The sequence below is a fragment of the Pseudorasbora parva genome, chromosome 2, assembly GCF_024679245.1.
Source record: "Pseudorasbora parva isolate DD20220531a chromosome 2, ASM2467924v1, whole genome shotgun sequence".
In the NCBI taxonomy this organism is placed as follows: Eukaryota; Metazoa; Chordata; class Actinopteri; order Cypriniformes; family Gobionidae; genus Pseudorasbora; species Pseudorasbora parva.
The window spans coordinates 3,706,765-3,722,468 of NC_090173.1; the positions used below are offsets into that span (position 1 = coordinate 3,706,765).

General features: G+C 39.1%; 1 protein-coding gene across 1 annotated transcript; it reads right to left on the reverse strand.

The window, feature by feature from the left end:
* Positions 1-222: 222 nt before the first annotated feature.
* Positions 223-11,000, reverse strand: LOC137090265 (uncharacterized). The gene is made up of 3 exons (XM_067454160.1): positions 10,832-11,000; positions 5,168-5,821; positions 223-2,315 (listed from the first exon to the last, which is right to left on the reverse strand). The coding sequence occupies exons 2-3, from the start codon at positions 5,817-5,819 to the stop codon at positions 1,360-1,362; spliced, it is 1,608 nt and encodes a 535-aa protein (XP_067310261.1). The 5' UTR covers positions 5,820-5,821; positions 10,832-11,000; the 3' UTR covers positions 223-1,359.
* Between the last annotated feature and the right edge of the window lie 4,704 nt (positions 11,001-15,704).

A 15,704-nucleotide genomic window follows, 5' to 3' on the forward strand; every position in this document is an offset into this window, starting at 1 on the left:
CTACAGTGGTTCAGACTGCAAGGTTGCCAAATGACTAAAGAAACGTTATCAGCGTGATGGTAGAAAACTGTACACTTCTCGTCTATAACCACCCACTGCAACTTATACCAACGATGGAAATAAGCGCAGTTACAATAGCAAAATATGTGGGAGAGCGTTGCTTTAATGTGACTTTATTGTATTGCAATAGGGAGCACTTCAAAGTCAATACCAAACCAAAACTAGTTAGCAAATCTTTTATTATTGAAAGAATTTAATGACAAAATCCAGTTATGGTTAAACTTAAAATAGTTACAAAATAGATATATGAGATGATAAAAACTTATACCATTAATCGTACCCAGCATGTATAGAATGTTACCTGAGAGAGAGAGAGAGAGAGAGAGAGAGAGAGAGAGAGAGAGAGAGAGAGAGAGAGAGAGAGAGAGAGAGAGATGCAATCAAAAAAAGAGACAGCGAAACAGTTACAATCCTCTTTTATTGACCATGTGACTGAAACCCTGAGACATTCAAACTGACCAATCAGACCAAACTTCCCCCACTGTACTACAGGTGTGGCACACATTTGGCCTACAGGCCCTCAACATCTCTTTGTCTAAGAGACAGGGGGGTGGAAAACAGTAAAACAAATGTCTTTGTTCAATTTCAAATATCAAATATCTTTGATTATTTTCAATACAATTATAATAATTGAATTTGGATGAGGGATTGAATATCTCGATCATTCTGCAGAAACTGCTCTTCAGTTTTATATTGCTCCTTTAACTGATCTTTTAAAGTCAAGAGGATAATGTTCTCTAAACACTTCTTTAAGCTGCCTTTTTCTCCTCCTCAGTGAATCAACCACTTTAATAACATCAGAAAAGCCTGCGGTCCAGTCTCACTTCCAGTTCAGCTCAGATTGAAGCATGTTCAACGCATTTCACACTAAAGCGAATCAGTATTAAGATCCACGATCAAAGAGTTTCTCTCAAGGGTCAGTCCATCACATGCAGTCCACATTTTGAAAAGTTTATTGCGTGAAAGATCATTGTGGTTTGAGTAAATAAAGAATAAACAAAGTGTGTAGTTCACCATGATTAGTCCAACGCAAACTGGGTATCAAACTGGTTTCTCCATTTCTGCCACCTGATAGAGTTGATTAGTTGGGTTTAATATTCAGTAAATCATCAATTTGAGGGCACTGATACTGTCAGATGAGAACAAAACTTAAACTGATTCGAGCTGAATGATGACTCTATTGTCTTCTGCTTTATAGTTGAATCAAATTAGTTTCATAATTGATGAACTTTAGTTATTGAACTGAACCCGGACCCCTTGAGATGTATTGATGCCCTAGTGTCTGATCATTGTGGTTTTTCACTGAATCACACACATCTCTTTGAATGCAAGTATAACTGACATAAAATGACTGGTTGTTTTGTGCTCATCGTCCCTTGTCTCACTCGCTCCCTCCTCGCTGGTCATTGTCAGGGTCTTCCCCAGGAGATGCACACTTCTATCCGAGAAAGTTAGCTCCGCTTCTCGTCGCGACTGGTCAACTAACTGCCAGTATATTTTCTTCCACTCTGCGTTAGGGAGCTGTTTTTTCTCCTGTTTGTGCTGCTTAATTTTCTCATCGAGTTTCTGCTTCTGAATCTCCTGAATGCATTTCTCTGTTTCATCAAACATGTGACTTGTAAAGTGTGTCCCTCCATTCTCTTCTATCATCGTCTCTATTTTACCGAGCAGATCTTTGAACTGAGGGAAACTGGCAGACTCGTTGTCCAGACAGAAGAATCGGTTTCCACAACTCTCTACAAGTTTTTTGAGATCTGAATCACCTTCCTCTAGATACTGCTCAATGGTTTTATTTTGTTTATCTAATTGATCTTTGTTTGTGAAAAGGATCATGGTGTATTTTATTATCTGTTCTCCAAATGCTTTTTTGAGATGTTGCACTGTATTTTTCTCCTCCTCAGTGAATCGACCTACTCTAATGATGATAATGAAAGCGTGCGGTCCAGGAGAAGCAAAGGTTACACTTTTAACTATTTCAGTTTTAATCCCGTATTCACCGAGTTCAGTATCATAAAGTCCAGGCGTGTCAATCACTGAGATCACTTTACCCATCCTCACTGTAGTTTCTGACTGACACTGTTTCGTCTGAGAGATGGAACTGGCTGAAGATTTGAACACTTTTCTACCGATGATGGCGTTTCCAGTGGCACTTTTCCCACATCCAGTTTTTCCCAGCAGAACCAGTCTAATCTGGTCTTTCCTTTCAGGAATCACATCTGTCTCATCTGGATCTTTAGCTGGAGACTTTCCTGAAACTATAGATCAAATCAGTAACACTTATTCTTCCCATATGACCAGTGCAGCAAACTAGTGAAGTACACTTAATGAAAAACAAAAATCACTATACAGTGTATCTTTATTACTAAAGTTAGCAATAGCAAATATATAGTAGTAAAAAAATATGCAAACCACTGGGAATGAACTGGTGTTAAAATGTGATCTGATCCTCATCTAAGTCACAACAATAGACAAACACAATGTGCTTAAGCTGATGACACACAAACATTTCTAATTTCTTGTGTCTCTATTGACTATAGGTAGCTCTTGATTAGATCTGCACAATGTTCAGGATGATTTTTTGACCAAACTGCTTCATTTCAGACATATTTGTAGCAGTGGTGTAGGGTCTGGGCATGCACGTGCAAATGGGCCCGGGCCAACAGGGAACTTTTAATTAGAACGAGATAATTTATTTTTAATTTGTGGCCACAATGAATATTTATATGCATGTCATGTGTAGTAATTTCTTGTTTCTCCTAAATGAATTTCTCCGTCATTTGTGTTCGCGTTTATTATTTTTTTGCACCACGTATCAAACCTCCCACATATAATTACCCTACTGTAATTAAGACATATATTCAAGACATCTATTAAAAACAGAAAGACACTATAGTTTCAGCCTTACTCAAAGGCCATAGAAACAGCTCATTACGCATGTCAATCCATTCCCCACATTCTTGGTTTGCTTTTTATTTATTAAATATACTGGCAATTACTTGTAAAAAAAAAGAAAAAAATCAAAATCAAAATCAAAATACAATTTATACAAAACGAAATTCACTTTAAAGAAAGACTTTCTACAAAACACAAAATCATGTCTGACCTCACTCCATGTCTCCAGACATATGCACATTATGTTATCTTACTCATGCTGCTTACTTTTCATAATCAACATATGAAATTTAAATTATAATATCATAGGCTAATAATTAAACATAGCCTAACTGTGACAAATTTAAATTTTGAATCAATGCTTGAACAACATGCCTGTCTCCTTCCATTCAAAATAATGGCGAGTGCGGTGACTGGGATATACATAAACCAACATACGTGGCATACTTTTTGGAATGACTTATCATGAGAGGGAAAAAACAAGTTTTAGTAGCATAACATTGGTTAAGGGAACCGCTGTCATTTCGCAATAGGTTTTATCGGCATTTAGAAAATATCTCAAAAGTTTTTCGGGGTTGAGGCCTGGGCTCAGACTTGGCAACTCCAATAGAATCACTGTTTCATGTTGCTATATTCAAATAAAGATTTTAAAAAGTAGGCCAAGTGTCACTAATTAAACTAGTATATGTTAAGATAATTGTCAGGCTCTTACATGTCTGTATCTCGAGAGATTGGAGAATTTAAGTGAAAATGATGTTTTATAAACAAAGTTCATTAGTTTGCACGTTAGTACGTTCAAATGGTCTATCTAATCAGCGTGAGATGAGCTATATACACAGCCGAGAGTCGACTCACCTATAGTTATGGTAAATGGACTGCATTTATATAGCGCTTTTAACAGACCCTATGGTCATCCAAAGCGCTTTACATCTTGCCTCACATTCACCCATTCACACACCGACGGCGATGTCAGGCATGTAAGGCTCATCCAGCTCGTCGGGAGCTGCTGGGGTTGGGTGTCTTGCTCATGGACACCTCGACACTTGGTCAGGTGGAACCGGGGATTGAACCACCAACCTTCCGGTTTGTAGACAGCCTACATGAACCACTGAGCCACTCCCGCCCCACAGAGCCACTGCCGCCCCATTGAGTTACCGCAACAGTTTTCTGTTCAGTTTTCTACTTTTAGCCTTAATATGTTTTGTGAATACGGCCCCTGGTGCATCACCCAGGCATCCACCCTGATATTATCCTGTTGGATATTTGATAAACTTGGGAATTCATTTTCCCCTCTGTGATGGCATGTGGTCCAGGCCCTGAGCAGCAAAGCTCATGTTCCCTCCACCTTACTTCATCGTTGGGATGCTTTCATTGGAATAATTTTATGGATTCACTTACTTTTTCCTCTAGCACTATGAATGTTTAACTGATGTGTTCAAATAAAGATATGAGAAATTAGAAATGTTTGTGTGTCATCAGCTTAAGCACATTGTGTTTGTCTATTGTTGTGACTTAGATGAGGATCAGGGGATGTATTCACAAAACATTTTATCTTATCACTAAGAGGTCTTAGTTACGAGTTCTCTCTTAAAACATATTCACAAAGCTATTTAGAGCAACTTTTACTAAGGAATAGAGAGATAAAAGTCTTAAGCTAAGAGTAAGGGCGGGGTTGACCTCGTTGCTATGGATGATGTCATCACGCTTGCTAACTATGACCACAGCAATTGGCAGATAGGAAAGAGATCTCTGTCAGTGATTGGCTGATAGAGAAGGTGTATCTGTCAGTGATTAATTTATCTAAATATTTTGTTGAACGGCCCCAGATCACATTTACGGCAAATTACTGCAGAAAACCAGTTCCCAGGGGTTTCTTTACATACATTTAAGCCCAAAACTATTCATATCCTTGGTAAATATGATCAAATAAGGCTGAGGAAATAAATCTGCATCCTGATCTTTTATTTTTTGTAAATGATAAACATCGAATCTTTCATTGGATGATAATACTTGTTAAATGAGGGAAACCTCATCCTGAAATAAAAGTTCTTCTCTACACACATTGCTCACAATTAATAATACTCTTTCATTCAATACTTATTTCAACTTCCCTTTCCCAAGAGTCTTCTGCCTGATGAGTTTGGAGATCAGAGATCATTCCTCCAATTCACCAAGGGTATGAATAATTGTGGGCTTAACTATATACACAACTTACAATTGACAGGAGAACCTCTTTTGCTGCTGCGCCTCTTCATTTGTTTCAGTGTAAATTTCCCTCTGTTCTTCATCATCATTTTTTCAATCTTCTTCAGGAGTTCTTGTATCTGACTCTCTGATTTACTCTTGTTATTGAAACAGTGAAACCGTCCTTCACATTCAGTCACCAGCCTCTGGAGATCAGCATGATCTTTACTTTTTAGATATTCCTCAATGGTCTGCGGTTCATCCAGATCCTCCAGTTCATCTCCACGTGTAAAAAGGACCATTATGTACTTCTGAACTTCAGGACCAAATAAACCTTTAATAAACTCCAGGATCTCTTCCTCATTTTTCACAGGTTGCTCTAGAGGAACAGTAAGCAGAACTGCACTGAGACCTGCTGAACATTGTTTGATCAGCTCTTCTTTCAGTTCCTCTAGCTGCTCTTTATTCAGATCTGGATCCAGTGGATCTGGAGAGTTAATCACACACACCTGCTTCTCTCCTATCTGTGTTTTACCCTCACAAATGTCAGACTCATGCTTCTTAACTTTAAACTGTTTTTCTCCAAGTATTGTGTTTCCAGAAGAGCTTGACCCAGAACCAAATCTGCCCATCAGAAGAATCCGGATCACGGGATCATCTGGACTAGAGCAGATCGCTGACATCTCTGAAATAAAAGTATGGAATAAGATCAGAATCAGGTCAGGGCAAGCTATCATTTTTCTCACTGCAGGCCAAAAGCAAGAACTCACTTCCTCATCATCTGTCCCACTCTCCCTTGATTCTCTGCACCTGGTCTTTGTCATTAGCACTCCCTTAAACTGATCTCACTCCCTTGTCCGTTGATTAAAAAAAATTAAATGTGTGTGTAATATTCCTACTCTGTTTATATATTAAAACCTGTCTTTGTGGAAGTCCCGGATCTTCTCTTCCTTGCTGCACCACCACCAGGGATGGAATGTAATGAAGTACAAATCCTTCGTTACTTTACTTAAGTACATTTTACACATATCTGTACTTTACTTAAGTAGAATCAATAGTGCATACTTTTTTACTTTTACTTCGTTACATTTTGCAGCAAATATTATACTTTCTACTCCACTACATTTTTACAACGTTTCGTTACATTTTCTGATCAGTTTCAGGGCTCGAGATTAAGGCTTGCCCGGATAATAATATATAATGTACGTTATAGGCTAATGAACTGACGGTTACGCTGTTGAGGCTCGCGCCGCCTCTCGAGGAGAAATGGAAACAAAAATCAGCCCCGCTCACACAAAGAAACTCAGTAACATACTGCATTAAAAATTCAAAATGTTTAGTTTTTATATTTTATAACAGTTAAAAAAACATCACATGACACGACCAACGAGTGTAGTTTTCCTGAATACCATCACGACAGAAAATGTGACACTGATTTCATTTGACTGTTCCATAAACAATTAACATCAAGTCACTTACATTTTATTGATTGCTTTATTGCTTTTGTTCTATTTCAGCATCGAAAATATTTCCAAGATCAGATTTCCACATCCAAACCGTAACGTATAGCACAGCAACAGTGCGTTACTGAATCAAAGATTCAATGCCCTATTCATAAACGACTGCCTCATTTATGAACGAATCAGCCGTTTGAACAAATCGACTCAATGACTCGCTCATAAGGATTCACCTGCCGCCATCTACTGGTGGTTTAGTTCACTTTTTTTAGTTAAAACAATCTCATGCAGTTGTAATTTTTCAGTGTTAATTATTTAATTTGATTGGTAACAACCCTATTGTATCTTATTCTCATTTAATTTATTAATCAAATTAAAGAATATAAAGGGAAAGCTGAAGCAAAGCCTATATTTAGTAAGGTTAGGGGGAAATGTCCTTTATAAAAGGTAAAAATATCATAAATACAAAGATTTAAATACATCAAAGCTGATGAGAATGTTGCTTCAGAAAAATGACATTTAACTTTGCAGATAACCAGAATTGTAAGTCCGAATGTAAACTGGGCAACAGATGGTAAGAACAATTACATTAACCCAAAACTAACTCAATTAAAATGCCACCGCTCATACTGTTTTCTTCTTTTTAATTATTAGAATTAGACATTAAGAGAATACATTTTTATGCAAGTACTTTTACTTTTAATACTTAAAGTACATTTAAAATCAGGTACTTTTTACTTTTTACTTAAGTAGGGTTGTCGTTGTAGTACTTCTACTTTTACCAAAGTAAATATATTTCTGGTTACTTGTACTTTTACTTAAGTACTGAGATTCAGTACTTCCTCCACCACTGACCACTGACAAAAATACTCCTTCCGGTTTCTCACAAGTTTCGGAGAGTTTTTCTCGAGTATGGGTCGGCTTGACGTTAATAGAGCGGAAGGTCCTTGTATGGGCTGTACGGGCTCTTCTCCCGGTAGGGTGCGTGCGCAAGCAACCAGAGTGAGAGAGGAAATGCATGCCCATAAACACTCTTAGGTGCAGATCCAGTCGTCTGTGAACACTTCTGATGCGCCCTATGGTCGCGCCGCGCTCCACTTTATTCCTATGGGTGACGACGAGCGACTTCAACGCTTCAGCACAGCATCCCGGGAAGGCAGTGCTGCATTTGAACCGATTTGAACGCAGAAATGACGGGAAGCGTCACATGACGCTTCAGTAACGTCACAAAAGTGGATCTCCACGGTCACTGCTGTCACAGGACTTCACCAAATCATACCAAAGAAGTGTGTTTTTGACGGAGCGGTCCCAGCGATAAAGGTTCGGTCCTGCTTTGGAAGCAGCCGGTGAGTAAAACTGCTTCAAATGTCTGTGCTGTTGGCTATCGTCACATAAGTAAACATCAATAAACGACAAGATCATGTATAACGTTAGTTAATTTATCAATGGAGCATGCGATCTATGGTGTGTGTTTAAATACATTTGTTTAGCTGACCACTATAGGTGTCAGTTTGATTATTGTAAAACCACCCAAACATAAACCTAGCGTTCTCACAAAGCTTGCTTCGTCATTCAAATGTTGTTCTGTATAACGTTACAGTATTCTGACGTGCAAAACCGTTTTGCTTGCTACTGCTAAGGTTTAGTCGCATACAATAGTCCATAAACCGAATCATGTCCTCATAAACTGCGAGTAAACACACAGAAATGTGGAGAGGCCACTAAATACAGTCCATACCACAGAGACGGACGTCCTGATGCTGCTGTTTCTCCTGTTCAATTTATTTCAGCCTCCGAATCTGATTCTGGATCATATCTGTATTAGTTAGATCTGATTAATAGCCATGGTTTATTAAGGGTAGCGTTTTCATCTCCACGCTTGAGGACGTCACCGCTTTGTGCGTGCTCGTCATTCTTTAGCTCCGCCCACACGATACGCCTCCAGGTCGCTCTGTTTTTTCCGGAAAGACTCGGTACAGCCCATATTTCATTCATAAATATAATAAAACTAAAGACTTTTTGGAGATATGAAGGATGCAATACTACTCTATAGGTACTCAAGGTTGACATGAGATTGACTGAAACTGAGTGTTTCACCCCCCGTTTAATGGAACCCCTTCCTAGTGAAGATGCTGGTTCTAAGCCTTTGAGCAACCTTTGACAGGTCTTCTGTTACTATACAATGACACTTCCTTCTTTGAGGCGTGTAGCATGGGCAGTGGCCGTAGGGAGTACCGTCACTGACGGCCTAGTGTGGTGTGGTGAGGGTTTTTTTTGGGGCATTTTGGTTGAAACTGACATTTTTTTGTGCTTAGTCACAGCCATTTCTTGGCTATTTCATTCCCCAATAGCGTCTCAGGACGCAGTGTGAGTTCCCTTTCAAAAAGGGAAAATCTCAGGTTACGACTGTAACCCTGATTCCCTGAGAACAGGGAACGAGACACTGCGTCTCATTGACATGCTTCCGGGCGGCCTGCAGAGTCCCTTCAAACGATAAGTGGATGACATGGTCTCTAGATGCCCCTTATATACTTCCTTGTCGCAATAATATTATGTGGCTGGCTGCGGAAAAAGTCGAAAAACTTTTAGTTGTACACACTGGTCATATCACTTTGAAACTGTCGCTAAATGTGCACAACGCAATGTATTTTGGAAAATATTTGCCACAGGTACGTTTTTATAATGAGCCCGGCCTAATAATTATGTAGCTCTAAAATATGGAGAAAAAAACATCATCCTAGATACAGTCTTCATGGTGCAAAAAAAAGTAAAAAAAGAAAATAACCACAACAGAGTGTCTATTCACACCAAGTGCAAATAGCGTGCCTTGTTGGCACGTGCTATCCTCACTAGCTTCGCCTAACAATGCCTGGTTGGACCAAACAACATTAATAAAAACCACTTGTGATTTAACATCTTCAGTGGTGCAAGCAGTAAACCCTATGGTGAATTGATCGTTTTATCGCGATCAACACAGGTTCAAATCCGCCTTTTGCAGAGCTTGCTCTTCTCTCTTTTCTTATCACAAATCACATTGGAAAGGCCTTTACTTTCAATAAAAATTAAGAAAATGTTCCAAATGTGGAATAATAATAATGAAAGCATTTCTTGGGTAGGTTAGGGGTCGGGGTTGGTGAAAGAGGGGTATTTAGTGTCCCTTTACAGCAGCATCCATTTAATAATTTAAATAAAAATAATAATTTAAACTTTATTATTGCATCCTGTTAATGTACAACAATACTGAGATGCAAATAGTATGTATCAGTCAAAATAAAGTATAATTTACATGTAATTACTATTTACACACTGCAAAGAACTGCTACTTGTATATGGGGTAAATAGATTTTATCACTTTTTCACTTAGTAAATAGCATCTACAGCTTTTTGCACTTAGTGTAAATATAATTTATCGCTAAGAAAAGTATTTTCATTAAGTGCAAATAGCCGCTGCCTAATAATAATTGGTTAGTGAGACATCTACATGTTACTCATTGCGTATCACATCTTGTACAGTTTTATTAAACAAAAACAAGAACTGTGAAATTACACAAATTCCTTCAGTAGCTCTGTCTCACTTGTACAAAATAATAATAATAATAAAATATTTCATGTTCGTCAGAATTAATCTGTACGGCCAGTGAAAAACAAACACTGAACTTTGTGCAGTCTTGCAATAAAATAATTGAGCTAAATATTAACTAACTGTTTTTTTAGCTGACCCACTCTGAGATAAAAGTAAAACTTTGAAACAACTTAAAAAATACTCTGATTTGTTACAGCCAAATGTATTTTTTTTCTTAAATTTGTTAAAACCTTACTGGCTTTATTTACTTTTACAGTGTTTAATTTATTATTATACATAACTTAAAATATGATTTATTCAATTTACAAAAGGCCTTTTCCAAAAGGTTTTCTTTATTTTTGGTATATAAACTAAATTGAACACTGTCTGACAAAATCCTTTGAAAGTGACATTTCTGGCTAATTTAGTTTTGTCTATCTTAAAAATAAAAATTCACATTGACCTACAGTAAAGCATGGCTTTCAATTAAACCATTATAACAATTAATATCAGTCTTTTCACTGTTTTTCAGAGTACAATGATTAAATTATAAGCCTTAACAGGGAGAAATAATTAATTAAACTATACTTTAGCTAAGTTTTTTTTTTTAGTTTTTTTTTTTTTAGTTTGGCAACAATAAATACAGTACATGAGTCCGTGTGGAGAGATTTCTTACCTGTATGCAGAAGGTCAAACTTCAGTCGAAGGCCAAAGATCAATCTTTAGTGATTGTGACTCCAGACAGACACAAGAATAAAGCTTTCTTAGAAAACAAGAACAGCAGAAAACGTTAACAAAGCACACTCTTTAACTGAAAAAGAGAGAACAGCAGCCGTAGCGTTTAGATTTACTGTCACTTAAAATGCTCCTCCTGCAGTTAGCGTACCTGCTGTTTCTGTTACCTGTGAGAGGAGGCGGCTGATTGGTGCACAACACTCAATAAACATGATCAGACACTGACCAATGACCCGCATGAGCTAATGATTACCTGATGCTGGATTACAGATGTATTCAGTCACATACACTCTATGAAAGCCTTGAAGGTGTTTAAGAAAGTCACTTCAGCAGCTTTTTAATCCTCACATGGAGAAAATCAAGCAGAAATAAAACTTGTCATACACCATCAGATTGTTAATATAACAAAATATGAATTTAAAGGTGTCATGAACTGGCTTTTTTTTATACTGTTGTCTGAGGTCAACTAATGATGTTTGTGTTTTTTTTACATTCAAAAACAGTTTTGAGGCTCTCTCCAAAAACCCTGGGTTTTGATGGGCGTCACTGGAGATCTGGAAGTAAACGCCCATGGCTAGGATTAGAGAAGATTTGCATATTTAATGAGTTTCAGCTCACTTTTCCTCCTTCACTTGCACCCTTAAGGGGGTCGCACACCGGACGCGGAGCTCGGCGTAGAGCCCTGCATTTATGCCCGAGCCCGACGGGCCCCGACTTTTTTACGCCCCTAGGGCCGGGCTTCGGGCCAATTTTCACGTCATACCTAAAACGCGGCCCGGGCTTCGGGCCTTTTTTAGGCTTCTCCTTCTTTTTATATTTATTTTATTAATTAAAAGGAACAATGAGATGTTCTGCGCTGGTGAACACGAGACCATAATAGCTAACGCGACTGTCAAGATGGCTCGCACAGTGTTCAGAGCATAGGTTCAGAGTCCGTGCCAGCAGCAGCAGCGCGCGTTTCTTCAGCGCAGCTGCTAGAGTTAAGGCCGGAGACACACTGCAAGCGTGGTGTGAGCGTGGCGTTTCTGTTGCGTGTCATCCGCGGGGCGTCTGCTGCTATTAATGAACAGGGCTATCAATGTAGTCTGATCACTAAACAAACCGATTCAGAAGGATGAAAGCATTTCAGAAGAAACTGGACAAATGTAAATGTAGCCTATCTGGTCGTTTAAACCACATGTATACATTTTACTCCTGGCAAACGGTTAAAAAATAAACGTGTGAGAGCGTGTTGTGGGCTATATGTTGTAGTCAGATAGATATGATGGCGCTGCACGCATCGCCGCAAATGACTAATGCAAGCCAACGCAAATGGCGGCCGTAAATGAAACTTAAAATAAGTCTTAGATGCTCAAAAACACCATCATCTTCAATAAAAATGAATGAGACTTATGATCTTACCAGTGCGTCGCGCTTTCTTATGTGGTCTTTGAATTTGAAATAAGCTGCTGAATAAAATGCATCTTGAACCTTTTGCTTCCGTTGCTGTAAACTCTGTTAAATGAGCATATACCACGGGAATTGAAGATCGGATTTATATTCATTTTGCGTAGGTGTAAGGTAGGCTATAAGACAACCTGCATGTTCTTTTTATTATTATTTGTTTTTAGATTGTGTTACGATTTCCAATCGTAAACCGCAACAAACAAAGGGAGACGCCACACAACCGCTGTATAAAGAATAATGTTTAATATACTAAAGTAATATTAACATAAAATGTTGAATATTCAGTGTACATGTTAGTCAGTATGTAAGCGTGCAAGTGCAAGTATGAAATGCATGTAATCAATCCAACCAGATAACGAACAGGTGATGCGGATCAACACGGGGAAGATGAATCAACGTGAACTCCGATGCGGCTGTGGTCTCCCTCCAAACTCCAACATAACGTCAGATCTCAGGCACTCTCATGATGAACAAACGACAGACAAACCACTCCTGCATTCAATGCCAGGCCCAAACGTGCTCTTCTCTCCTGCTCGGTTTGATCCAGTCCCTCTTAAAGGGACATAATTAGGTTCAGGTGCGAAACCACGCCTTCCCTCAGGCAATCACCTGTAACTCAGGATTAAACAAACTGACGGAACCGTCACACACCCCCGTTTAAAAAAATCCGCCATCACCAGATAAGGATCATAACTTTAAACAATAAGTATAAACAAAACAACAAATACTTCCAGTATGATAGTGTTTTCCTCAGTCACTTCCATTCTTCCACTCTGCTCTCGTTACCCCCAGCAATCCGGATCCTGGAAGCAAATTTAAGGCAGCAAAGACAGCACAGCAAAAGAAAAAAAAAACGAACAACTCAAACACTACAACATACTATTCAATCTCATCAGCGATCTGGAGTCTCAATTTGATAGTTTTGATCAGTCATCTTACGAAGAACAGTGTATGGACCAGTAAATCGTGCACAAAAAGGAGATCCAGGCGAAGGAAACATAACCAACACCTGATCACCTGGTGTAAACTCTCGACATTCTGCATGTTTATCAAAGTGCTTCTTCATTTTACTCTGAGCACCAATAAGATTTCTCTGAGCACCTATTCCCGCCAAAAACAAGCGCCTACGGAAACCGTTCACATATTCTGACAGTTTTTCCGGAGGATCCTTTTCCCCTAATTCCTCCCGCAAAACAGAAAGAGGACCACGTACACTATGACCGAAAACCAGATCGTTTGGGCTAAAACCCAAACTCTCCTGCTGTACTTCTCTAGCTGCAAGCAACAACCACGGTAACCCTTCCTCCAAGTCGCGATTCAACTCCACACAGTAAGCACGTAACAGCGCCTTTAATGTTTGGTGAAACCGTTCGAGTGCCCCCTGACTTTGCGCATGATAAGCACTTGATTGATTGTGTTTTACCTTAAGCACTCTCAAAATCTCAGCAAACATACGTGATGTGAAGTTGGTACCTTTATCACTCTGAATGGTTTTAGGTATCCCAAAAATAGAAATAAATTGGGTTAACGCTTTTACAACTACTTTAGTGGTAATCTTTCGAATTGGATAGGCTGCTGGGTACCGAGTTGCCTGACACATCACCGTAAGTAGATACGTGTTACCTGATTTAGACGTCGGTAACGGTCCAACACAGTCAATTATCAGATGTTCAAAAGGTTTGTTTGTAACAGTTATAGGACACAAAGGCACTGGTTTCAAAGATTGGTTTGGCTTGCCGGTTAGCTGACATGTATGGCACGTTTTAATGAAAGCTGAAATATCTTTCTTTAAGCAAGGCCAATAAAACTGTCGCAAAACTCGGTCATAAGTTTTATTCACTCCTAAATGACCTACAACCTCACCATGTGCACTTCGCATTACAACCTCTCGAAATGGTTTTGGCACCACAACTTGAATCACAGCTTCCTCCATCAAACTTCTCTTATAAGGCACATATTTCCTCAAGAGAACCTCATCTTGAATGAAATACCCACCGACAGCATCTCCTACCTCCTGGGATGAGATCACAACATCAAATAACTGCTGTAACCCAGGATCATTCTGTTGTGCTATCACCAACTCCCTATGAGAAATTGGAGAAAGAGCTGATAAACCAGGCACAACACATTTTTTCACTTCCCTTTCCTCCCAAGACATCTCACGACTTTTTGAACGAGTTACTACAGACGCTGTAAACACCTCAGGGAATTTTTGTTTAAGCGCATCAGACTTTTTAACCAGTGGAGTAGGCACTACAAGAGGTGGTGGTATTACATCATGCCATACCCTACCTCCAGCTAAATTATTTCCAAGAATTACCATGACACCCTCCACTGGTAATGATGGACGCACTCCCAGGGTCACTTCTCCACAAACCAACTCCGACGTCAGATTTACCCTGTGCAAAGGAACAGAAAGAGTCTGCAACCCAATCCCCCTGATCAGAACATTCCTCCCTTCACTGGATGTCTCTGAAAAACGTAAGGCAGATTCAAGAATAAAGGATTCAGAGGAACCTGTATCTCGCAAAATTGAAACTGGAACTTTAACCTCAGAATTAGTCAGAGAAACAAAACCTTGTGAAATAAACGGAGCAAATTTTGTGTTTTCGGTTTTTGAATCAGACACTGATTTTCCTTCTTCCAAAGATCTGCCCCTCTCAACCTCATTTGAAATTGGAGTAGTCTCAGTCATTAACACAGGATTAACATTAACATGCAACTTGTTCTTTTGGCTGGACTTCAGCTTTGCGGCCAAAACCGGACACTTATTTTTCCAATGCCCAATATTAAAGCAGTAATTGCACACTAAATCTCGGTCAGCTCTCTCATGACGAGTTCTATCAACTTTTGACATATGCATTGGTTCGAATCTCTTTGACACAACTCTATTTTCACTGAAATTACCGTGGTGACGCCCTGATCGCTCCTCTCTGTACGAAGTTTTATGCGTCAATATGTAATCATCTGCTAAAACTGCAGCTTGAAAAGCATCATCTGGTCTCTTTTCATTTATGTATGTAGCAATATACTCAGGAACAATGTTCTTAAACTGTTCCAGAATAATAAGGTCACGTAAGCTCTCAAAATCCTCAACACCAGAAGAATTACACCAACGGTCAAAGTGTGAAACAAGTTCTCTTACCACCTCAGAGTGTGTTTGGCGATCACTTCTCCTCCAGTTCCTGAAACGCTGGCGGTATGCTTCAGGAACCAGCTCATAAGCTTTTAGGATAGACAATTTTACCTTGTTATAATCTCTCCTATCCTCCATGGTAAGCGCTGCATAGGCCTCCTGTGCTTTGCCTGTAATTACAGTTTGAAGCATTACAACTCTAACAGCATTTGGCCATTTACCTTCCTCAGCT

What these genes read in the sequence shown, in the direction of transcription:
- LOC137090265 (XM_067454160.1), bottom strand. Translation starts at nt 5,819, where the DNA reads ATGTCAGCGATCTGCTCTAGTCCAGATGATCCCGTGATCCGGATTCTT. An exon ending in AAGAGGTTCTCCTGTCAATT is followed by an intron (nt 2,316 to 5,167) that starts GTAAGTTGTGTA and finishes TTTGATCTATAG; the next exon opens with TTTCAGGAAAGTCTCCAGCT.